Source organism: Macaca mulatta, chromosome 2 (genome assembly GCF_049350105.2).
Source record: "Macaca mulatta isolate MMU2019108-1 chromosome 2, T2T-MMU8v2.0, whole genome shotgun sequence".
In the NCBI taxonomy this organism is placed as follows: domain Eukaryota; kingdom Metazoa; phylum Chordata; class Mammalia; order Primates; family Cercopithecidae; genus Macaca; species Macaca mulatta.
In genome coordinates, this window is record NC_133407.1 from 54451590 (window position 1) to 54478026 (window position 26437).

Sequence of the window (26437 nt, forward strand, 5' to 3'; positions counted from 1 at the left end):
ATGAATATAACTTGTCTGTCTACTTGTAACCCTTAAACACTACTGAAAAATTACTAAATAAGGATTTTAATCATTACTAGTAAATTGAGTGGATAGGAAACTCCTGATTCTGAAATTCTCTGATTATAATCCTTATTGATCGCTCATTGGAGGTGTAACCAGTCCTACGTGAGGAGGAGCTCTTCACATTTTCTCATTTGATTGAGGGTGTAGTTGCAATACAGAAGAGATTAAGACACAAAAGAATGAAAATTATCTTTCAGGATCATTTATCAAAAATTTAAAACTTATCAGATGCATTAATTTCAAATTATGCCAAAAGCCTTTGAGTCAACATCTCTTTGAGCTCACATACTTCTGTCCAATTAAAAAATACAGCAGTAAGAGAGAGAACTCTTCTTATAAAGATTAGGAAGATAGTTCAATATTGAACAGCACAGCTTCTTTAGAAGCTTCTTAAAAATGGAAATTTTAGAAACTACGTATTTAATGTTATATTTTATTTATATTTTGTTTATAGAGGTAAACCCAAAGCAAAGTGCATAAAAATGAAGTAAAGAGACCATGTGTAGGAATTTATCTCAGGTAGTAATATAGAGATGGGCATATAATTATTAGACTGTCGCAGTTCTCTGTAGATCATTCCCTTTGCACATACAAGTCAGGTATCTGAGGCATGGAAGCTTGAGCAGGAACAGATATCTTATTCTCTCTTACTTATATGCTTAAAGTCACCTGGCACCTGGCTAGACACAAATATGCCATCAAAAACTACCTTCCTGCAGGCTGGATGCAGTGGCTCATACCTGTAATCCCAACACTTTAGGAGGCCAAGGTTGGAGGATCTCTTGAGTCCAGGAATATGAGGCCGCAGTGAAGTGTGATCTTGCCACTGCACTTCAGCCTTGGCAACAAAGTGAGATGCTGTCTCACTTTGTGTTTCACATAAACAAAAACAAACAAGTCATGTTCCCAGAGAGGTCTCTCCATGCATTAAAAAATATGAAGTTAAAGTGGCCTCGATTGTTTTGGTTGAGCAGAATAAATAGGGAGAAATTAAGTTACTCTCCAGATATGAATGCTGGCAGGAAGAAGAAATCATTAGAACAATAGATGCTAAACATTAAATTAAACTTGAGTTTTCAAAAGACAATGCTGACAACTGTAAGGCAATTAGAAAGCACTTGGTAAAGTAATTGATGCTCAAATATAAATCCTAATTTACCTTTAGATTTCTTGGTTAACAGATAAACTAAATTAAATCTTAGTTATTCTGAACAGATATTTACTGAGCACTTATTATATGTGCTAGGCACTAATTTAAAATAAAGCTTGAAAATTTTTCAGAAATTAACAGGGAACTAAAGTGACCAGATGTCCTGATTTGCCAGGCGTGGTCTCACTTTGCCCTCTTGTCCTAGCTTGTCTAGTTTGGATGACATGTTAGATCATCTAATCTTGGTTTAATGTGGCCAAACCTATGCCCACCAACATTTAAAAGTTTTTACTGATTCTCAGTCTCTAGTTTCCTTGATTATTCCCACATTGTGGTTCTTATTTAACATTTGTAATATATTTCAAGTTATTAAAGAACTTATTCATTCTGTTTTCAACTAATTGAACTGTTTCTACAAATTGAAATAATGTGTTCCTGGCATTATTCTGGAAAAAACAAAGTAGGAATCCATTTCAGTCTGATAGGAGAGATTAGGGTGTTTTCTTTTTAGGAGCACATGATGATAACAGCTATGCATGGCAGAATTGGGAAGTGCTAGTCAAATAGGGGTATTTGTTATTTTTTCAGGGAGAAGATTGCATATCTGAATTATTTTCTGTACTTCAGTAGTGTGTTGGGACAAACTGGTAGTCGGGAGGGAAAGTAATATGTTCACATATAAATAGTTCACCTTTAGACATAAATGGTTGAAAGAGTGTCAAAACCATATTTCAACTTGTATTCCTTTTTCCTTTTAAAAGTATAGCACGTTTTTCTGAATGTTTTGTGATTTTTAAAAATGTAGAATGATAGTTTTCAGTTTCTATTTCTTTTTTCTTTCTTTCTTTCTTTCTTTTTTTTTTTTTTTTTTTTTGAGATAGGGTCTCACTCTGGTGCCCAGGCTGGAGTGCAGTGGCACAATCTTGGCTCACTGCAACCTCTGCCTCCCAGGTTCAAGCAATCCTCTCACCTCAGGCTTCCGAGTAGCTGAGACTGCAGGCACGTGTCACCATGCCCAGCTAATTTTTTGTATTTTTTGTAGAGATGGGATTTCACCACGTTGCCCAGGCTGTCTCGAACTCCTGGACTCAAGTAATTCACTTGCCTTGGCCTCCGAAAGTGCTGGGATTACAGGCGTGAGCCACTGCACCTGCACAGTTCCTATTTCTTAAATTCCCATCATCTCAACTAATATTTGTAAATAAGAGTATCGTCCAATAGCTCAGATATATAACGTATTAGTATTCTAGTTCTCTCTACCATGTAAATCATAATGTGTTTCATACAGTTCTTCAATAAAAGCAAAAGAAGAGCAAAGAGTTAGAAAACATCTACTTCATGCATCTGCATGCAGCTGTCACATGCAGATCGCATCCTGCTTCATACAAAGCCAAAAGAGGGCACAAGTTTTATAAACTACCTATCGATCCCTAGATTCTAACTCATATATAAATAGTTGATTTTTCTGTTTTGTAAAAATGAGGATATATGTATATTTGTCTCCACAAAGAAGCACAACAGTATGTCTCAGGGACCTTGTACGATGCTAGTGTCCAGGAATGGTCTTTAAGGATCCGGTTGATTTAATGATTCCTTGGCATAGTGTTTGGAGGATCAAGAGCCATTTGGATTCTTTGGAAGGAACAGTTTTAGGCTCCTGACAGTCATACTGTCATGGTATGGGTTCTCACAGAGGAAGTTTGGGCTATTTTTCTCTAACCCAGGCAAATGGAGATACAGTTGTTTTTAACAGATTAATGAGCTAGAGACTAAGAGTATCTTCATGATAGCCTACTCTGAAAGTAAGATTCTTGTTGAAGCTCTTATGTGTAGATACCCTCAGAGGTATACTCAAAAATTTATGTTTCATTCACGTATAGATAGTCACCTAGAGAGATGCTGAAGTTTCATAAATGGCCCATGATTTTTTGTGGGGATCATAGAAAGGGCTTAACTGTCTCAGGTATGCGTTTGGTTTTGGTATCTCGTTAATAATTCTTAATAGAGATTGTCCTTTTGTTTTCTCATTAGGATGATTTTACGAGGCTATATGTCCTTACAGAATAAGCACCAAATAAGTATTTTCATCCTTAATGTCACACATGGAGGCATCTCATGATAATGGAAAGAGCCCTAGGCTTTCAAGTCAGACTTCCTGGAGTTTAGATCATGGCACTGCCAGGTCTTTCTGGGCAAGCTTGCTATGTTGCTTAAGCTCTTTGAGCCTGGCTTTTCCTGTCTGAAGATGAGGATGACGCTCCTTTCCTATAGAGTTCTTGTGAGAAAATGAGAGTAAGAACCAGAAGCCCAGCCTCTGAAATATGATCTGTTCTTAATAATTGTTGGTGTCCTTCCTCTTAAGCTACATATTTACCCCTTTCTCCCTGCTAGAAATAACTACACTACTTTTCAAGTACATTAAAATAGCTTTATGCAACTATAATTTAGCATTTTTAAAAATGAGAATCTCTATTAAAGACAGTAGTAAAATAATCCTATAATAAATCTCATTCTTTACAATTAGTCCTGAAAAAAAACAGAGTGGTAGGAAACTAGACTTCTTTTTATGATTATTACTGCAAGCTTCCATGGAGTAACTTCTGCCACCAGAACATAAAACACACATACAACTGCTCTTGTGAATATATTTGTTTTCTTAGGGCCAAAACATGTATTAGATTAAGATTGGTGAACAGATGTTAATTGGTTTTATTTTGCATTGTAGTTGGTTAGAATTATATTACTTACAAGTAATTACTATTAACTTACAAAATTTATTGACTGTATTCTCATTGATTGTTAGAGTCATAGGAATTACTAAAGGTATTCCTTGAATATCTGGCTAAATAGGCAATTAGTAGGTCACTGTGAAGAAGCTTCATTAAAAAGTCATAAAAATTGTATATGCCGCCATGTGTCTGTACCACACATTCTCTTCCCTGTATAGGCACTGTGTGGTGCAGCCCTTTGGTTCCAGATTTCACACTTAGTGGGACATTTATACCCTGGCATGTATTGGAAACCAACTGACAGCCTCTTCTGCTGAACAGACCATTGATAACTTAGGCTTGTATTTATGTCTTTGTTATCATTGGGAAAATCTGTAGTCTTCCTTGGAGGGAATAAGTTCAACAGTCTAAACACACATAGGAAATTGACGAGAAATAATATTTAATACATTTTGAAAATCTTTGAGTTCTTTATTCATATAATGAGATTAGATGTGGGTTATTTGAATTATTAACCAGAAGCTCAAATCAAGCCCTTGCTGTTATGATCAAGAGTTTGCTTTGGCTTTGTTTTCCAGGGCCAGCCGGGGGACCAGGCTGCTCTCTTTGCTGCACAAGCACGGCCCTCCCCTCAGCTCCCTCAATATCCAGGGCTGCAGCAAGCACAGGTACCCACATTTGCTTCATAGGTACTGACAGGATTTTCAAAGCTCATTATTGGAGGTGGAAAATTAAGTAAATAGAATATATCAACTCCCTATGGTCTAGACTTTGATTACTTCTTCTACGTATAGATTGTAATTGACATTTCAGAAAAGCATTATCAGGATTGTTGAACAAGTCTTAGGATTGATTAAGGAGCATAAAACATTCTAGAAAATCCTTTAAAACTAAATTCAAACATTTTATTAGTGATGATTGTAGATATTGAAATACTTAACAATCCCAGAGTTACTTCTTTTATATTATAATGTATAATGATGTAATTCAGTTTTGAAGGTGTCATATTTGGGCTGGACTCAGTGGCTCATGCCTATAATCTGCACTTTGAGAGGCCAAGGTGAGAGGATTGCTTGAGCCCCGGAATTTGAGAGCAGCCTGGGTAACATAGTGAGACCCAGTCTCTACAAAAGAAAATAAAAATTAAAAAATTAGCCAGGCGTGGTGGCATGCACCTATAGTCCCAGCTGCACGGGAGGCTAAAGTGGAGGATCGCTTGAGCCTGTGAGGTTGAGGTTGCAGTGAGCTGTGATCGGACCACTGCACTTCAGCCTTGGGCAACAGAGCAAGACCTTGTCTCAAAATAAATAAATAAATTGAAATTGTCATATTCAAAGATAGCATCAATGAGGAATCGTGGTAGAATAAGAAGAAAACGGGGCTTGAAATCAGACTTTGGCACAGTTCCTAGCAACTTACTAGCTGTGTGACATTGTGTAAGTTACTTACTCTGAGCTTTGGTTTCCTTCTCTGTAAAATAGAGACGAAGGGTGTGAGGATTTAAGACAACCTATGGAACTAACATAGTGCCTGATACACAGTATAATGCAAATCTTGAGCTGCTTTTACTAATAATTTTGTTATTTCTGTATTCGTATACTCTCACCCTATCCCTCTGGGAATCAGGAATGCAGGGATGTTGGCAAGGTTGATAGTTGGGTTGGTAATTCAGTCTCTGTCCACAGCTGAAAGAAAAGCCTACACTGGCCTACACAGGCACTGAGTCCTTTAGCCTGGATCCATTCATGCTGCCTGCTAGAAGTGCATTATCCATTTCTCTGTCTTCCAAGTCAGAGACATTAAACTACCTGAAAATGTAGTGCTTTGAGGATTTGAAGAGCAATGTTGTTCTACCTTAATTAGCATTGTGTTCTATAAATTGTACCTAGTGATTCAGCAGAACTTCAGGTTTCTCTTTTCCATAAGGTGACAATATACAAAGAACTAGGTACTTGTATATTAATATTCATTAGGAAAATTAAGTGTTCACATTATTGGTAGAGTGCCAAACTAGGTCCAACCAGTACTAAAGGATAAAGAGCAGTTACCAATTGCACTCTTCCTGGCTAAGGTATTGATAGTGTTTTGTTATGGTTTTGGAACTGGTTAGTTACTACACACACATTTATCAGACCTGGAGAGGTGTAGTCACGTATTGGGAAAGTGTATTTCATTATTTTAATTTACATTTGAGCATGGGTAACTTTTCTGACTAATTTTGGAAATGATATTAATGATACTTGGGATCTGTTGAACATTGAGGTCATCTGTGCACTGAAGGTATGGATGCTTGCCTGATTATTTCTATACAGAAACGTGCCCTTCTCTAAAAATAAGCAGCTAATCTTAAAAGCCAGTTTAACTAAATGAGGATTCATTTTCTTTTAAGTTGACATTTCTGGTGAATCATTACACAGCCAGATCGTTCTGTGGCTTTTCTGGCCAGATTCCCTACATCCAGGGTAGTTCTCAAATTTTGAGTTAGGAGAACCTTTGAAAACAATGAATTTCAGGGGAGTCCTCATGAGTTTGTTTTTGCCCCATATATCATAGTGATGGGAAAGCTGGGTGATAAATGGAAATATTGACTTCTTCCCTTGTGCCTACCTGCAGACCATGCCCCAGGGCTATACAATGTACGGGACACAGATGCCTTTGCAGCAGACATCGCAGCAGCAGGCTGGCAGTGTGGTCTTGTCTCCCAGCTATAACTCCAGAGCCTATCCGGCCGCACATTCCAACCCTGTGCTAATGGAAAGACTCAGACAGATTCAGCAGCAGCCGAGTGGCTATGTTCAGCAGCAGGCCTCGCCGTACCTGCAGCCCCTGACTGGCTCTCAGAGGTGATACATGTAGAAATGATGATGGCAATAATGAACAGTCACATTCTTGGGTTTCTTATGCTTCTTATAGGGCATGGTACTTTATCATTGTTTTTATGAGCTTGCGCATTTGAAAATAATTTGCATTCTGTCATCTCAGTTTTAGTAATATCCAGATAGAGGTTCAACATAAAGAATGCTCCATCTTGTTCATTTCATTCAAAACTCTACAGTTTTGACCCATATCTTCCAAGACATGAGTGTAACAGTCTTTAAATGATACTGTGTTTGCTTCAGTGTTCTTTTTTTTTCCTCTTCTCTTTTAAAAATTTTCTGAACATATCTAACAGAGAAAACTCTTGATATTGTTAGGAATGCCTTTCTAGAATATGTTGATTGGAGCAATAAAATGTATGATTCCAATACTAATTGTGCATAGTGCACATGAGATTTTTGTTATAACTTAGTTTCTGCCTTTTCCACCTCAGAGATGTTTGGCAAAACAGGATTATGATAGACTTTTTTCTGTTCTTGTTTAATTAGATCCCTTAGAGCATATAACTGCACTGTCTGTTATAGTAGCTGCCAACCACCTGTGGCTATTTAAATTTAGACTATTTAAAATTAAAAATTTAGTTCCTCAGTTACACTAGTCACATTTCAAGTGTTCATTGGTAGCCAAATGTGGCCAGCAGGACTAGCTTCAGTGGTGCGTGACGTGCACTGTGTTTAGAAGGGCCTGTGTTTAAAAAGGCTTCATGCTCTGCAGTTTCTCTGTGGAAATTCTTACTAAGTTTTGATCAGGGAGTCTTGTGTTTTCATTATGCACTGAGACCCCAAAATTGTGTAGTTTGTCCTTGTGGCCAGTCGCTATCTTATTGGACAGCTCAGAGAGAAAACATTGCAGCCATCGTTGAAAGTTCTGCTGATAGTATTGTCTTACAAGAAGTATCATGTAAAACGTGTCAGTCTAGTAGATAGCAGCACAGCTCCCATCTGTTATCATCAATGGCTGCATGATGACTCCAAGTAACCGCTCTTTGGAAAGTTGGCAAGGTTGATAGTAACACATTTGAGAAAATGGATATTTTGGATAATAATTTAGAAAATGTGTATTGTATGTACTATTTTTGTAATAAATAGCAGCATAGCATGGCCCACAAACTTGAACTTCAAAGCCCAAAAGTTCTGGGTTCAAATCCCACCTATGCCATTTGCTTTCTACGTAGCCTTAATAAGTTACCTCTAGCTCTGTCTTTTCATTTTTAAAGTAGGGATAACAAAACTGCTGACCTTAAAGGGCTCTCTGGTGGGGAGTAAATGAAGTAACACATTTCAGCCCTTTTGTACAGTGCCTGCTTCAAAGTAAATGCTCAATTAATATTCCTTTTTAAACAAAAAAACTATTAAATGTTTAAAAAGTGATTTATTGCATGACTGCAGTTTTACTTTAAGTCATGTGCTTGCTGTCCTTTTTCAAGTGGTCACATCTATTATTTTAACCACTGGGCTTTAGTCTATTTGAATTGTGCAAAGGATTATTGAGCACTGATTGTTTCTTGGGTGGTGTATGTAATGTGCTGGTAGCACTGATTAAAAGTTTGACATTATGCTTGGGCCTGAACCAAGTTGCATTATTCTTTGCCAGACTGAACCATCAGGCTCTACAGCAGAGCCCTCTGGTGGGCGGGGGAATTGATGCTGTGCTGACTTCTGCACATCCAAACCTTCCCTCCGTGCCCCTGCCTCAGGATCCCATGAGACCCAGACAGCCGCAAGTTCGACAGCAGCAGAGACTCCTCCAGGTATGGGGCAGGGAGATGAGGGCAATGCCATCATCCTTCAGACAGTGCAAATATGCAACAGTCAAAAAATGAAAAACACTGTAGACGTCAGTTGCCAAATTCTAAGGAGCCCTGTGTATTTGATGCTAGGTACATTGGTACAATTTAGTTACAACTTGGCAAGAATTTTATTTTCTCCATGTATCTACCAGGTTATGGGCAGAAGAGTACGTTTTGCAGAACATTCTTCCCATTTCACAAAGATTTGGGAGGGCAGACGGATGCCTTTTATAGAGTTAGCCTCAGCTTACCCAGCCTCTGTTTAAGTAGGAGCCATGCAAATTTTTTTTAAGTTTCATACATGTGAAAACAAAAAACTGAGCCATCCAGATTCCTAGAGCATTCTGCAATCTAAAAACATTTCTATAACACCTCTGGTCTGATAAACCTCTGAAATGGGAGGAACATAGACTGTTTCAAAGAATATTTCATCTTGTCTCTGTTAGAATCCAGAGAACTGTCATTCACTTATTTGATGTACATTTTAAGTCACTTAGATAAAGGGTTCTTGCCCTTGATACATTTTTGTTTTTTCTTGAGATGGAGGCTCCCTCTGTTGCCCGGGCTGGAGTGCAGTGTTGGGATCTCGGCTCACTGCAACCTCCGCCTCCTGGGTTCAAGCGATTCTCCTGCCTCAGCCTCCTGAGTAGCTAGGATTACAGGCTCCTGCCACCACACCCGGCTAATTTTTTTGTGTGTTTTTAGTAGAGACAGGATTTTACCATGTTGGCCAGACTGGTCTCAAACCCCTGACCTCAAGTGATCCGCCCACCTCGGCCTCTCAAAGTGCTGGGATTACAGGCACGAGCCACCACACCCAGCTTCTGTAATATGTTCTTGTTTCTGACTTGCTTATTTAAAAAATATAGGCCATTATGTTGTTTACCTGTGTCATTTGTCTTTAATATTAACAAGCTTGTCCTATGTTATTGGATTGGAGATTTCCTAAGGAGACTGTACAGTGGGCTCTCATCTTATCAGTAGTCCAACTTGAGATACACTCTTACTTTATATACTACTAACAACAGAACACCAAAAATGAGGAGTCTACTACAGCTGGAGTGCCCAAGGGCTGTACTCTCATCTCAGTATGAGGTCAGTGAGAAGCAAACCTGCCATGCAGAAAGGGACACAAAGGAGCTTGTCTTATCCTTGAGACTGGATAGAGGGGAGAAACAAATATCTCCCCTGAGCATTTGAACCACAAGCTCAGGTGGGTTTGAGTCTGAATTTAGTGTGATCCACACAATTCTGGTTGGTAGTGCCCAGGTAACAGGCAAAAGCCAACACACACTCTGGAACTGGGCTTCCCAATTATAAGATGCCATTAGTAGTAAGATGTAGTAAGATGTCATTAGTTCCATCCCAATTTGTGACCTGTTAAAAATGTAAAAGAAAAAAGTTATATCACAAAATTCATAACACCAATTAGGAGAGTATGGCCTACAGATAGTAATCTCAATCATTGTACAGATGTTGTTTCCAATGGTAAAAGCCCTCTAATCCTGTTTTGTCATGAAAATATTTGTAGTACCTATCTCTTAAATGTGTAGAAAGGATTAAATAAGAATATTCAAGTAAACCACTCATTTGATAATTTTACGATTAATGTTATGGCTAATATTATTAATATAACTATTAGTACTCACTTTCTTAAATCATTTTTTCTAAGATCTGAGGCTATGTTTCAGAATTTTTTAGGATTGATAATTTATATTTTGCTCTAGTTTAGAATTTCTCATTTCCAAATCACTGAGGAAAGTTACCACATTGTTTACCTACCAGTTTTAAATCTTGTGTTGGTGTTTTTCAAGGCTGCAAATATGGAAAGCCTTTTCTTATTGAACCATGTGTACTTTTTATCCTAATTAGCATAAGATGTCCTTCTGGTAATTTTTTCGTCATCAACACATTCTTCCCTGGAGAAAAGTGATTTGCTTCTACATCAGGATTATACTTTGTACTTCTTTTTTGGTGACTGGCCACCTCTGTAAAGGAAAAAGTTAATAATGATGAAGTTGCATTAGTTTTTCTTAGAAGAGATTCTAGAGGACTAACTGGAGAATCATACTGCAATCATTGTGATTTTGGTCCAACTTGCATTGTTCTTGTTGGGATCATGCTCCCCAGACCTCTGCTAGGATTCCAGATCCATGAGTGTTGTCACTTAATGAGAAATGCCATATGGCAATAACTATTTATTACTTGGCTGTAAAGAAGACCAATAATTGAGGGGATAGTATGCAAACCAAGTTAGAAAAGTGCAAAAGATGAAGAAATGTCTAGACTGTCATCATTATCAGGATGAAGTGTTTGGGTGGAGGAAATTTTAAAGGTCATTGAGACAAAACAACTATTAATATTTTTCTCTCCTCTGTGTCCCACCTGGTGGATGTCTGGTCTGTGCTTCTTCTGTGACTTGGAAGCATTTCCCAAGAGCTGTGTGTTTGAGCCAACCCTGTTACTGACATGATTTCTGAATTTATGATGTAAATTATTCCAGAAGGTCTCATGGCAACTAGTCTGCATCTTCCTTTTGGGGAGGGGGGGAGCTATAAGAATTCTGCCAGATATCATAAGGAATGAGAAGATTACTACTGAGCAGTCCCTGTCCAACCTGTAGTGTAAGAAGGGATAAAACATGTGGAAGGACAAATAACATGAAAGGAATTAAAACAGTAAGCAGAAAGGATGGCCCCAGACAGCGCAGCGTGGTATAGACAGCAATACTGACTGCCACAGGAAGAGATCTATGGGGTTGGGGTGGTCCTAGAAGGCTTCATGGATGAGCATGTTTAGGTCTTGCCCTCAAAAGGATGAATGAGGTTCAGCAAAGTAGAGATGCTGCAGGCAGGTATATATTGTTTTTACTACAACATAAAAAGATAAAAGGTATATGGGGGAAACAGATTCAGCAGTGCTGTTAGCTTCTTTTAAGTGTATAACCTTTTTACCCTCTTTCCAGATGCAGCAGCCCCAGCAGCCCCAGCAGCCCCAGCAGCCCCAGCAGCCTCCCCAGCCCCAGCAGTCCTCGCAGCCGCAGAGTCAGACCCTTGGTCTCCAAGCAATGCAGCCCCAGCAGCCCTTGGTAAGGCCTGGTGTTTTGGAATCAGACATGTGGGTTTCTTCTTTAAAGGCAGATTGCATTCTTCATGTTCATAAGATTGTTAAGAATCAACATAGCCTAAACATACCCTAGCAATTTTTTCCTAGAACTTTACCAGAATTTTGTTGTCGTTGTAGCTGGTATATTTATTTTCATAGGAAGATACAAGTAAATATTTGGGATTCAGTAGGTTATACCATTATTCTTCTTCAACGTTGTTTAGACTATTCCACAGACAAAAATTTTTACATCGAGACGCTTTTTTTCCTAAACAATGTTAAAATGATGATTTACTGTGTATGTTTAAAAGGTTATCTTACTGTACTTTTTTACTATAATCTCAAAAACCATGGGTGTGCTTTCTAAAATATTATCTATTATCTTCAATAAGAAATTGTTTTTCAGTGAGTTAGCACTTGCTGCAAGAATTTTCATGTAACTCACAGTTGGATAGTTCACTTCTCTAGCTTCATATGGGCGTGGTGACAGGCGCCTGTAATCCCAGCTATTTGGGAGGCTGAGGCAGGAGAATTGCTTGAACCTGGGAGGCGGAGGTTGCAGTGAGCTGAGATCACACCACTGCACTCCAGCTTGGGTGACAGAGTGAGATTCTGTCTCAAAAGAAAAAAAAAAGTTATGTTATGTATAGCCATCAAAGTTTTCTAAACCTTAGTCATTTTCAACAGCATTTACTTTTGCGATGCCATATTCCTGTTTCATTAATTACTTTTTTAAACTGTCATCTTATTCTATTTGCTTAAATAAATGTATTTTTCAAAGAAGCATTTTATCACTACCATCTGTAATTATTATCACTTGCCACATATTGGAAATACCTGTGAAAGTAAATACAAAAAGAATTTAGAAGGGAATCTCCATTCAACTGAGCAATGTGAATTGCATGAATGAGCCCTACCTACGGCGAGCTGGCTTAGCGCACATCTCACATTTTGGGAAACATTAGTGTAGACTGCCTTCAGCACAGGATTTTTAAACTGAATGGTTTCACAACTTGTAGAAAAGGGGGAACAACAGGATGTAGCCATAGTACATGAGGAGGGATCAGAGTAGAATTAGGTGGTTAAAGAACTGTGTCCAAATCGGACAACTTATTGACCAGAACATGGTCCACTGGAATAGGGTATCCATAGTACATTTAACAAATTCTGCCTGAGCCAGTTTGTTCCATGCCCCCCACCCCCCAGCCCTTTTTTTTTCTTTCTTTTCTTTTTTTTTTTCTTTTAAGACAGAATCTCACTCTGTCACTCAAGCTGGAGTGCAGTGGTGCAATCTCAGGTCACTGCAACCTCCGCCTCCTAGGTTCAAGCAATTCTCCTGCCTCAGTCTCCCAAATAGCTGGGATTACAGGAACCTGTCACCATACCCAGCTAATTTTTGTAATTTTAGTAGAGATGGGGTTTCACCATGTTGGCCAGACTGTGGTCTTGAATTCATGACCTCAGGTGATCCATCCTCCTTGGCCTCCCAAAGTGCTGGGATTACAGGCGTGAGCCACCACACCCGGCCTCTTCCCCATTTTTAAGTTAATTCTTTTAATTTTTAAGTTAATTCTTTTTAATTATGGATCTAGTTTTACAGCTCTGATTAAAATATATATATATATATATGTATGTTTGTGACATATATATGTTTGTGACATTTATTGCAATCTACTTCAGAAAACCTTTTTAAAGTAGAGGTAGTATGTAAAACTGCACTGACTGCCTACTTATCTGATGTGTATCAGCAGGAACTGGCTGACTGTTACTTAGCAAATGTTGTAGAAGGATGCAACACTGTTAGCTGAGTCTAGTGTCCCATACAAGAACAAGATATAACTTTTTATTTTGAAATAATTTCAAACGACAGAAAAGTTGCAAGAATAGTACAAATAATTTCCCCAAGCCCTTTACCCAGATTTACTAATTCTTAACATTTTGTCACATTTGCTTTATTATTCTTTCACTCTCCCCACCTACCGCCATTTACATGTGCCTCTTTACCCCTAAGTACTTTAGCTTGTTCTTGTTTCCAAGAACAAGGATATTCTCTTCTAAAAACTGGGTATTATTATTAAAATTAGGAAACTGAACATAACTACAATGCTTTATAACGTATAACTCTTTTGCAAGTAGACTAATTAATGCTCTTTATTGCATTGATTTTTCCCCCCTAGTTCAGGATCATCACAGTTTGCATTTAGCTTTCATGTCTTTTTACTCACCTTCATCTAGACCAACTCCAAAGCTGCCTTTTTGTCTTCATGAAGTTGACATTTTTAGGGTGTATGGAATGTTTATTTTGTAGAATGCTACTCAATTAGATTTATCTGCCTAGGTTAATCATGATTAGATTCAGATTATACACTTTTGGCAACAGTATTAGAGGTGCCATTGTGTCCTTTTCAGTGTATGGCATTAGGATATACATTGTTGGTGATGTTACTTTAATCCTTTTGTGTGTCTTGTGTCTGATAGATCTCCCCACTGTGAACTTATTATTTTCCCTTTGTAATTAATAATTTATGAGAATAGTTTGATAAATCTGTCATTAATCATCAAATCTTCACACACTACTGTTAGCATCTATTAAATTATTCTTGCCTAAATTCATTTTTAGTATGGCTGTGGAAAAATTATTTTCTTTTTTTAAGTTTTAATTCTTTTATTTTTAATTATGGATACATAATATTTGTACATATGTGGTACAGGTGAGATTTTGATACAAGCTTTCAATGTATAATGATCAAATCGGGGTAATTGGGGTACCCATCGCCTCAAGCATTTCTCATTTCTTTGCATTAGTTTGTATTGCTTTGTGCTTCTTTGTATTCCATTTCTACTCTTTTAGTGATTTTGTGACATATAGTAAATTATTGTAAACTATTGTTGCCCTGTTATACTACCAAGTACTAGTTCTTACTCTGTAATGGGTACAAAATGGTGATTTTCTAACTCTTATGTTTCTGCATTTAGCAGTTGGTATATGTATTAGGGTTCTCTAGAAGGACAGAACTCATGGAATAGATACATATATATAAAGGGGAATTTGTTAAGTATTAACTCACACAACCACAAGGTCCCACAATAGGCCATCTGCAGGCTGAGGAGCAAGTAGAGCCACTCCGAGTTCCAAAACTGAAGAACGTGGGAGTCCAGTGTTTGAGGGCAGGAAGCATCCAATACGGGAGAAAGATGTAGGCTGGGAGGCTAGGCTGGTCTCTCCTGTTCATGTTTTTCTGCCTGCTTTATATTCGCTGGCAGCTGATTAGATGGTGCCCACCAGATTAAGGGTGGGTCTGCCTTCCCCAGCCCGGTGACTCAAATGTTAATCTCCTTGGGCAATACCCTCAGACACACCCAGGAACAATACTTTGCATCCTTCAATCTAATCAAGTTGACACTCAGTATTAACCATCACAAGCCCACCCCTTGTCATCTTGAGCCCATACACATCTCCTGAGATCAGACATAATCTTCAAATAAAGACAATAGTAAGGTCATAATTACAGCTAACATAATACAACTGTCCTTCGTACAACCGAAAACACACTAATTCCCAACCCAAATACTATTATATAAAGTTAACAATACTTAAATGCTGATATGAAGTCCATAAATCCTGTGTCACATGATAAAGGAAAAGGAAATAAAATTAAGATAGTACAAGTGTACAGCTGCACAAACATGTTTTTAACAAAAGGAGGAAGTGCTCATGACAGTTACAGTCCTCTTTTCTGCCACTGGTCACGTGGTCATAGCCAGTATTGATGACTACCTTCTTCTACTACCCATTCTGTTTTCCCTTTGCCTTCAGCAAGCACCTCAGCAGGTTGTTTTTTTTTTTTCCTGGTTGAGTGACCCAAACCTTCATCCCTGAGGGGTCTGGATCATTTGTAGTCCTGTCTGGATTGAGCTATTGTAGTTTCCCATTGATCTTAATCACAGAGCATGGTAACACTAAGAGACGCCCTTATGGATCTCCTATATTCCATGAATACTCTTCCTTACCTCCGTTGTGAAGTAGTAGACTGATTTCATCTTGATAGTCTAGGTCAGTCACCTCAGCCAACACTATAACTCCCTTCTTAGCCTGTTGGCTTAAAGGCAGGAGGAGCCCAAGGTGTCCAGGTGGCAATCTTAACTTCCAGTTTAATGGAATCATTGCATTCCTAGTGGCAGTGTTCCTCCCTCTGAAACTAGGACCTCTAGGCCAGCAGAACGTAATGTTGTGGGAACAGGAAGCAAAAATTTTGCTAGTGGATCACTAGGGGTGATGGTGAGTGGTGCCACTTCCACTTCCACCCCTTGATTCCTGGACTTGTGAATCCTGGCTATGGGAGAAACAGTACTATATATTGGATGCTGATTCCCAGCATACATGGCCTTCTGGAGAACTTTGCCCCAGCCCTGCAAAGTATTGTCACCTAGTTGGCATTGTAATTGTAACTTCAAAAGGCCATTCCATCGTTCTATCAATCCAGCTGCTTCAGGATGATGGGGAACATGGTAAGACCAGTGAATTCCATGAGCGTGAGCCCACTGCTGCACTTCTTTAGCTATAAAGTCAATGCCTTAGTCAGAGGCAGTGCTGTGTGGAATACCATGATGGTGGATAAGGTGTTCTGTGAGTCCATGGATGGTAGTCTTGGCAGACGCGTTGCATTCAAGATAGGCAAACCCACATCCAGAGTAAGTGTCTTCCAGTGAGGACAAACCTCTGCCATTTCCGTGATGGAAGAAGTCCAATATAATCAACCTGCCACCATGTAGCTGGCTGATCATCCTGAGGAATGGTGGCATATCGTGGGCTCAGTATTGGTCTCTGCTGTTGGCAAATTGGGCACTCAGTGGTGGCCGTAGCCAGGTCATCTTTTGTGAGTGGAAGTCCATGTTGCTGAGCCTGTGCGTAACCTCCATCCCTGCCACCGTGGCCACTTTGTTCATGGGCCCATTGGGGAATGACAGGGGTGGCTGGGGAAAGAGGCTGAGTGGTGTCCATAGGATGGGTCATCCTATCCACTTGATTATTAAAATCTTCCTCTGCTGAGGTCATCCATTGGTGAGCACTCACATGGGATACAAATATCTTAACAGTTTTCAACCACTCAGATTCATCCACATACCTCTTCCCCAAATTTCTTTGTCACCAGTTTTCCAGTCATGCTTCTTCCTGTGCTTTGCTGTGTTTTTTTATTTTGTTTTTTTTGTTGTTGTTTGTTTGTTTGTTTTGGAGACAGTGTTGCTCTCTCGCCCAGGCTGGAGTGCAGTGGCGCAATCTTGGCTCACTGCAACCTCCACTTCCCGGGTTCCAGCAGTTCTTGTGCCTCAGCCTCCCAAGAAACTGAGATTACAGGCACGCACCATCACCACACTCGGCTAATTTTTGTATTTTTAGTAGAGATGGGGTTTCACTATGTTGGCCAGGCGTCTTGAACTCCTGACCTCAGGTGATCCACCTGCCTGGGCCTCCCAAAGTGCTGAGATTATAGGCGTGAGCCACCATGCCTGGCAAGAAAAATTTTATATTTCCTTTTATCTTTTGGTATTTTTCTTTTTCTTAATAGTTCCACTAAGATACATTATATGTATTATAAATATATTTATTTATATTTTATAAACATCTCCAGCAGATTCAGTTCTTGGTAGTAGCCAAAGCTATCTATTCTTTGTTTTTTTCTTTGTTAGAGAAGAGGGTGGTAAGGTAGCTGTTGAAGATAAGTGAACTCTTCCTGTTTCGGGGTTCTGATTCATGCTGTATCAAAGCAGAAGTGGTAATGGTAACACATTGCCACCCATCCCATGACTTGTCCTCCTGCTATCTGATGACATTCACAGTTGAATTCAATAAATGCTTTTTTCTTAGGGTAGTGCAGAAGTCATTGCAGTCATGGTATGTGTGGTAGAGACCAGCACCCTGCCAGATGTTATGGAGCATGCCGGTGAAACATCGCTTCCTGCCACTAGAGGACTTAGAATCATAGGAAGTGGCTCAATGGCAGCACTGCCTGTGGAAAGTGGTTTACAGTTGCTGAATTTTTGATAGAAGAGCTGAAAGCATTGTATTAGTTTGCTAGAACTCCCTAACAAAGTACACAAACTGGATGTCTTCAACAACAGAAATGTATTGTCTGTTTTGGAGACCAGAGGCCCAAGATCAAGGTGTCTGCAGAGTTGGTTTCCTCTGAGGACTGTGAGAGAGAATCTGTTCCATGCCTCTCCTCCAGCTTTTGGTGGCTTGCTGGGACTCTTTGGCATCACTCAGCCCGTAGAAGCAGCACCCTGAGCTTTGCCTTCACCTTCACAGGCATTCTCACTGTGCATATACGTGTCTACTTTTTATAAGGACACCAGTCCTTATAAATTTCCACTTTTTATAAGGACATCAGTCATATTGGTTTAGGTCCCATCCTAATTACCTAATTTCAGCTTGATTACCACTGTAAAGACCCTGTTTCTAAATAAGGTCACATTCTGAGGTACTGGGTGTTAGGACTCCAACATGTCTTTTTTAGGGAGCATAATTCAACTGAAATAATAAAAGGTCAGAAGGTGAGAGAAGTTTGGGAAGCCTTGATGGAGGAGGCTGAATGTGGCAGATGTTGAAGGCAGTAGGATTTGATTCATTGCTCTTTTTTTTTTTTTTAAAACGAAAAGAAAATTGAATGTTAATTTTTTTTAGAGTTGGAATTCAAGTTTTGTTTAGAATTAATGAAAATATATATTTTTTGTTCTTTTGTTGCTGTTGTAAGAGGAACAGAACTAGTTCTTTTTTTTTTTTAGCTTTTGCACAAGTCCATTCTATTTTAATGCATTCTAGGAGATCATAAAATATATATATATATTTTTTTTTTGAGACGGAGTCTTCCTCTGTCACCGAGGCTGGAGTGCAGTGGTGTGATCTCGGCTCACTGAAACCTCCGCCTCCCCGGTTGAAGCAATTCTTCTGCCTCAGCCTCCCAAGTAGCTGGGATTATAGGTGCCTACCACCATGCCCAGCTATGTTTTTTTTATACTTTAAATTCTGGGGTACATGTGCAGAATGAATTCATTGCTTTTTGACTATTTTGTTCATCTCTTTGCTGATTGACGGCATCAGCTGGGATGTGTGGGACAATGATCATCCCTTGGTTTTGGCTGTAAAAAATCACTTTAAAAACTTAGTAAGAAGTTAACAACTTGTAAAAAGTGACTCAGGACAGAAATGAGTGCTTCTTTAAAACATGTCACCAGAAAACAGTTTTTCTGTGAAAAGAGCAAGAAGGACTAAGAAAAGCCTATGTTTACAAATTAAATCTGTCCTGGACTTAATATCAATGCCTGCGTTGTCATTTACTTACTTAAGTTGCTTGTATTCTGTGAAGGAAAAACATGTGGAAATAAAGACATGGTGCCCTTGCTGGGAAAATATATTTGGCATGTCTGATTTTGGCCTAAATTATAGTTCTTGACTAGAAAAATATTTTTAATCCTTATGTGTTGTTATGATTAAATTAACTCTTAACTAAATATGTTGACAGACCATAATCTTTTCTTTAAAACTCCTTCCGGTGTTAAGAAAATAATGTCAACACCATCCTACTGCATCATTTCCTTTCATCTTAAACTCATGTTGTCTTAGTTAGGTGACTTAAAAAAATATGCTAACAGAAAGCTTTAAATAGTTGGCTTTTCACATCGCCCGATCCTTGGGTCCGTTTCATATTATATTGAATATTTGCCTTTTAAAAATAGGCATAATGGTAGCAATCGTTACTTAATTATATTAAATTTTAGTCAGTGATCACTTGTGAAATTGTCCTTTACTCTTCCTCAATAAATTCATTTGTTCCATTCAGAGAAGTTGAGATATTTTTTCAAACTGCCTCTGGAATTAGGAAGTAGCATGTACAGATAATATGATTCTCCTTTTGAAGTAGAAGAAATTAGGTCCAGAGAACATTGAGCAACGTTGCCTTCCTTTGCATGAATTTGGAATTTTTTTTTTTCTTTTGGAAGGAAAAGAAGAAGTAACATTTATAGAAAGAGGTTGGGGAAGAAATATCAGGAGATTTCTGGTAACTGCATAGCCAATATATTTGATATAGTACTTTTTTCTTACTAAACTGTGTACAGATTTTAAAAGATGACTCTGCCGGACACGGTGGCTCACGCCTGTAATCCCAGCACTTTGGGAGGCGGAGGCGGGCGGATCACGAAGTCAGGAGATAGAGACCATCCTGGCTAACACGGTGAAACTCCGTCTCTACTAAAAATACAAAAAATTAGCCGGGCGTGATGATGGGCGCCTGTAGTCGCAGCTACTTGGGAGGCTGAGGCAGGAGAATGGCGTGAACCTGGGAGGCGGAGCTTGCAGTGAGCCGAGATCGTGCCACTGCATTGTAACCTGAGCAATAGAGCAAAACTCTGCCTCAAAATAAAAAAAGATGACTCTATGCAAGTTACTAGTTACCTTGAAAATAAACACACAACAAATTCTGAAACACATCAGCTGCTAGCCCTGTCTGAGAGTGTAGACTGAGAGTGTGCTGCCCTGTGAGGGTGGAGATGTAGCTGAGTGCATGCACAAGTTTTTCCCAGGTGCTCGGTGGAGGCCCCTATACATTGTTGTTCCTCCGCTGCCGCTTGTACTGATGGACGACCATGCTTCATTCATCGGAGGAATCTGTGGACTCCGTCAGTTGGTAGTACAGTTTTAAAATAAATGTTGCCTTGCTGCTTTGTTCTTTTGCTAACAAATGGAGTGGTCACAACAAAAACCTCATAACTGTCATAAGGGAAGGGATGTATTTTACTCAGTTTGGTGCCCTTGGAACCCAGAAGATTGCCTGGATTTTGATAAATATTTGTTGAATGACTCATTTGTTGGATGTCAAAGCAATGAAAAAAACCTTTGTTAAAATCACACATTATCCATAAGAAAGGAAAAACACAATTCAGGAGGCAAGGTGTCCAGACCATCTGAGCATCAGCAGGTCCATCACTGCATCAGTCCTGTGGCTGATCTTGTCAGTATATGCTTCTGCTGATGGGGCAAGCTCAAGTTTTAAGACAAAAAATATTTAAATGATGTTTATTTAAATAGAAATTACTAATTAGCAGCACATTTTTACCTCTCGTGATTGAGCAGAAGAAGTAAATGTTATTGAATAAAAGTAAAAATACATCAAAAGACATTTTCAGAATTTTAATTTTAATTTATTTTAGAGACAGAGTCTCACTCCGTCAGCCAGGCTGGGGTGCAGTGGTGTGATCATGGCTCACTGCAGCCTCAAACTCTTAGGCTCAAGTGATCCTTCCACCTCAGCCTTCCAAGTACCTGGGAACTACAGTAAATACATTTTTGTTTTTGTTTTGTGTGTGTGTTTTTTTTTAATTCAGCAAACAATGGTATTTCCTGGAGAGTGGGTATGCCATGTTGATTAGTTACACCTGACGGTATTAAGCTGGCTATTTGGTCTTGTGGTTACAGCAGGAGCATGACACGGCTTCTGCCTCTGAGAAATAAAAATCCAGAATCCTAGAGAGAGAAGCAATCATGTTAAACCGTATGTTTGCTAATGGAGACATTTACACAGTACTAAGGGTACAAAAGCAGTGATTCACTCTTTAAATGCATGAGGGAATGGATGATAACTTCAGCTGATCTTTGAAGGATGAGTAGATTTATGGGAAGGGTAGAGTGGAATGAAGTGGGGAGGAAGTGTATTCCAGGAGAAGGGATGAACATCTGCAAAGGCACAGAGGGGAGAGATCATCTCCTGTATGGATATGGACCAAAAGAATCTTTTCCACTTCATTTCTCACATTTGAACAGGGAATGCAAAACATACATAGATTATGATTTGGGGGACCTCTAGTTGCACCTCACTGAACCTATTTATTGACCTGTTTTGGTAAATTAAAAATTCAACTCCCACCGCAGTGATGATTCCAAAATCTCACCAAGCACATGAACCACCTGGGGGAGCCATTTTGAAATTCAGATTTCTAGCACATTAGCTACAGAAATTCTAATTCAGGAAGTTTAGAAAGGAGTCCCAGGAGGATAATCCTTTCAATTTCTGCCAGTGATTTTGTGCTTCCTCAGCCACATACAGGGTTCAGTTCTTCACAGGAGGGGTTCATTTTGAATTGAAATGCTCAGTGGTGAGGCTTCTGTAGGATGTTGGAGGCAGCCCTCGTCTCCTGGTGGCAGGTGCTCCGGAGCCCAGAGAAATTGCATCTGGGGCCTATTGCCTGTGCATGTACAGGTGAAAGCAAGTTAAAATTTGTATTCAGAGGCCTTAAGAGGAAGCAGATGTGGTGAAACACTGTAAGACGATTGTAGACATAGACCATGTATTTCTGGTCAGTTTAAGGAAGTTGGTCAAATTTCTTGGCCTCAGAATCCCTTCATGTTCAAAAATTATTGCAGACCCAAAGAGCTTTTGTGTATCAATATTTACCATGTTAGAAATCAAAAATATTGTTAATACCAAATATTGTTATGTTTAGTACCTAAAGATAAACTCATGTTACTGAAAGTAGCATGCTTTTATGAAAAATAGGCATATGTTTCAAAATAAAGTTATTTGAGAATGACATGGTTTTACTTTTTTTTGAGACAGGGTCTTTCTTTGTTACCCAGGCTGGAATGCAGTGGTATAATCACGACTCACTGCAGCCTTGACCTCCTGGGCTCAAGTGATTCTCCCACATTAGCCTCCCAAGTAGCTGGAACTACAGGCATGCACCACCATGCCTGGCTTGTAGAGATGGCGATTTGCCATGTTGCCCAGGCTGGTCTCTAACTCCGAGGCTCAAGCTGTCTGCTCTCCTTGGCCTCTCAGAGTGCTGGGATTACAGGTGTGACTCACTGTGCCTGGCCTGTTTTACATTTTTGAAAATTTCTTCGGTGTTGTAATAGCACATGTTATGTAGGCTCTGGAAAGCTGTAATGTATGTGCACCAGAAAATAAGTGAAAAAAGCAAATAATGTCTTAGTATTATTTTGAAAATGGTTTTGAGCTTGCAGGTAACCTGATAGAGTCTTGGGGACTTCTCCCAGGAATCCCTGGATCACAATTTGAGGCCCTCTGACTATGTACTGCCTCTTAAGCCACCCTCAGACCACCTTGCACTCCCCAACACACACACGCACACACGTGTACACATTACTGCCTAGGCTCTGCAAAATGTAGTATCTGAGGCAACCACACAGTGTTTTATTCTGTGAAATACTCTATTTGAAGTAGGCTTTAAATGAACCTAAAGAAGGCAGCTATGTGTTTGTTGAAAGAATAAATGTTGAATGTTTATACACCATGTACCCCAATATGCTATTCAATCAGCTTAGACATCTTTATAGACAGCCTTTTAGAATCTGTAATTATTTCCGAATAAGTTAATATTTGGAAGTTGATATTTTCAATCATGGATAGCCTTGAGGGGAATGTAGTGTTTGGTCAGAGGGTCCAAAGTTTCATTTAGACAGCAGGGATAAGTTTTGTTGATCTAATGCATAGCAAGGTAACTATAGTTAATAATGTATACTCCAGAATTGCTAAAAGTAGATTTTAAATGTGTTTACCGCAGTGAAATAAGTCTGTAAGATGATAGATGTATAGATATATGGAACATTTTCTGGGGGCAGCAGTCTTAACCACTCAGAAGTGAACAGGAAAATTTGACATGAACTCATTGGTGGCAAAAGCTGACCTGAATAGACATGAGGCTCTTTTCATTTATCCTATCTGATATAATTATTCATGTGCTTGCTACAGAAATGTAATATGCTTGATTATGGAGTGCTGTCCTACATTTTGCCTGGTCTGCATATTAGGAATGTTTCTTAGTAAACTGCATATGTTCAGATTCCAAAGCACATATCTGTCTTAGGACTTTGGATAAGAGATTGAGGACAGTTACAGCTGAGTCAGCATTAAATATGCTAATAGACACATAGAATGTCTGGAACAGTACCTGGTAGTACAATATAAGGTTTTGTTAAATAAATAAGGTAGTTTCCCCAAGTAAGCATAAAAACTACTGAATAGAAAAGAATACTTACTTTACTAACATTTCCATATAAATGAAAGATTTTTATTTTTTACCCTTGATTTGGGCAATGGAATAAAATGGCAAGCTGCTGCTTCTCTAATTTGTATTGGGGAAAATAGTAACATTGGTGGAGGAAATAGTTCATTAGTTTTGTGGATCTTTCTTGTTATTAGGAAAGTTGTGGGAATTGAAGGCTCTTAGAATTAGTCATTCCATCAGTTGCTACTGAGTACCTGCTGTGTGCCTGGCAGGGCTGGACACTACAGATACATCAGTAGATAGGCCAAGCCCTTGTCCTTCAGTCACTCACTGTCTGGTGGGAGAGAAACAGTTGAACCGGCTGTCATGCCAAATATTCAGTTTTAAAAGTATCAACTTGGTAATGCCCTCTAAATAGAGGATAAGATAGGATTGCCAGATAAAATACATGGCTCCCAGTTAAATTTGAGTTTCAAGTAAACAACGAATAACATGTCAGTGTATATCCCAAGTACTGCATGGAATATACTTACACCAAATGTAGTATTTATCATGTGCAATATTTGGGACATGCTTGGAACTAAAACGTTTATTTGAAATTCACATTTAACTGGACATGCTGTATTTTTATTTGCTAAATCTGGCAACTGTACTTATAATCCTGGGCTATTCTTGGCAAGCTCTGAGGAGGAAATAGATGTTGTACTTGCGTTAGGTAACTGAGGAGTCTTTTTCAAAAGACGAATTACAAAGGTATGCAAAACCAGCCATGGGTGATGGCGCACTCACTGACTGCCCCTAATCCCAGTGGGACAAGAAAGGGAGAGAGGTGGGGAGGGTACCTGACCGGAGCTGCAACCTTCCTGGAGTGGGGCGCGTCCAGCCAGCAGAGATTCTCATGGAGGAAAATTGGCAAAAACAAAACTTCCCTCTGCTCCCTCCCAGCCTCACTGTGCGCCTGTGCTCCAGTCTCCTGGGAGCACCCCCTCCCCACCGAGAAGTCGGAGGGCAGAGGGGCCAGCCTTGTTGATGCTCTCCACACAGGCAGCCTGGTGAGCACACGGAGGGTGGGCACATGGGAAACAGCCAGCACAGTGCTGATGTATGTGCCTGTGTCAGAACGCCCCCTTTATGCCAGTGACAGACCAGGAGGAGAGAAGGGAAAGAAAGAAAAGGGAGAAAACGATAGTGTGAAATTTGAAGATTAAGATAAAAAGGTAAATTGGCACTACCAGTGATTCTAACCAAAAGTAATTTTGCTTCTAGTAGATGCTGATTTTTTCCCTTTTGGAATAACCACAATTTCTTGCATGAACTTAGTGGATAGAATCAGGGCATGTGGCCGCCTATATTATGCCTCTAACCTGATTCTTGCTACAGAGCCTGTATTTGCATGGCCCTGGGAATTAGCACTTTCTTAAAGTTAGTGCCTCACTCATCCTGCCCAGGCCTTGGCTCTGAGGGTGGGATTAGCGAACCTTCATCCTCCATCACATGGGGAGGGTATAGTCCCAAATGAGCCCCAGTCCTAGGGCACCACTCTGCCTCACCAGATTCTTTTCTCCCATTCGTGCAAGGCACAGCCTGTAGTCCTTGAACAAATCTTCCAACCAGAGAGCTTTCATTTTGCCAATATTAATATCGTGATCCTCATGAGCTAGCTGGTAAAGGGTGAGATGACCAGGATCTTTGAACTGCTGAGCTACGTCTGTAGTGTGGAGTTCTTCATTGGGGCTCTTCAAATAAATGCCAACTAATAACCTGGAGTGTGGGTTCCTGAATAGATGGGGTACTTCTGATGCTCACCAGAGGTACAACAAGGTGTAGATGAAAATTAATCCACACACACTGGTCATGGCCCTTTTTTCGTGAAGTGTTGAGAAGTACCTTACAGACTGGCCCTACAAGTTAGTCTTTGTTCTTGTCTGTGATTGGCACCATGGAATGATTTCTGTCCTTTCTCCTGTCGCCATTACAGTTTCCCAGGCAAGGCTTGCAGCAGACCCAGCAGCAGCAGCAGACGGCCGCCTTGGTGCGGCAGCTCCAGAAGCAGCTTTCCAGTAAGTACCCCTGTGTGTCATGGAACAGATGGCTCCTGGAAAATTAAAAATAAGCCAGCAAAACAAAGTGGCGGCTCTCCCAAGATGGTACCATCTTCCTCAGTACAGTGTTCATGGTATTTGGTTTAGCCCAAGGTATTTTCATTCTGTCTTGGTTTGGTTTTGGCTTGAATGCTTCCTTTCCTGGGAAAACCCCAATTTTTCTCAAATTCAGTGAAGCTACTTTCTTTTTGCTTCCACCAGAACCTAGAAATGTTTCTTCTCATTGCGGAGACTCCTGTGGAATCAAAGGTGTCCTTTGTTTAAAGCTGGAGAGTTCAGGGAGCATCAGCTAATGCCCTTAATTATACAGATGAATAAAGTTAGCTGGTCTCCCAAAGATCTTCAGACACGGGGAGGCCAGCACTAAACTGTCAGACTGAATATTCTTACCACTGCACCCTCCTGCCCTTCTGATAGTGACTCCTCAGTCAAACCCTGTAACATCATAGACAGCATGGCGAGGCAGTGTTTTCTCCCTAGTAATCTTGCCTGTAGTGCTGGTGTGGTGTTTTTGTTTGTTTGCTTGTTTGTTTTTTAATATGCTGCCTTTCTAGAGAATATACCAATAGCCCATTTCATCATACCTCATCTCAGTGCC

General features: G+C 39.6%; 1 protein-coding gene across 1 annotated transcript in view; it reads left to right on the forward strand.

The window, feature by feature from the left end:
* The window catches only part of MED12L (mediator complex subunit 12L), a 337419-nt gene that overhangs the window by 309063 nt on the left and 1919 nt on the right, over positions 1 to 26437 (forward strand). The window contains exons 39-43 of the mRNA XM_015131808.3: positions 4524 to 4613; positions 6559 to 6788; positions 8416 to 8572; positions 11577 to 11699; positions 25716 to 25797. Coding sequence (XP_014987294.3) covers positions 4524 to 4613; positions 6559 to 6788; positions 8416 to 8572; positions 11577 to 11699; positions 25716 to 25797 — 682 coding nt within the window. The remainder of the gene's footprint in view (positions 1 to 4523; positions 4614 to 6558; positions 6789 to 8415; positions 8573 to 11576; positions 11700 to 25715; positions 25798 to 26437) is intronic.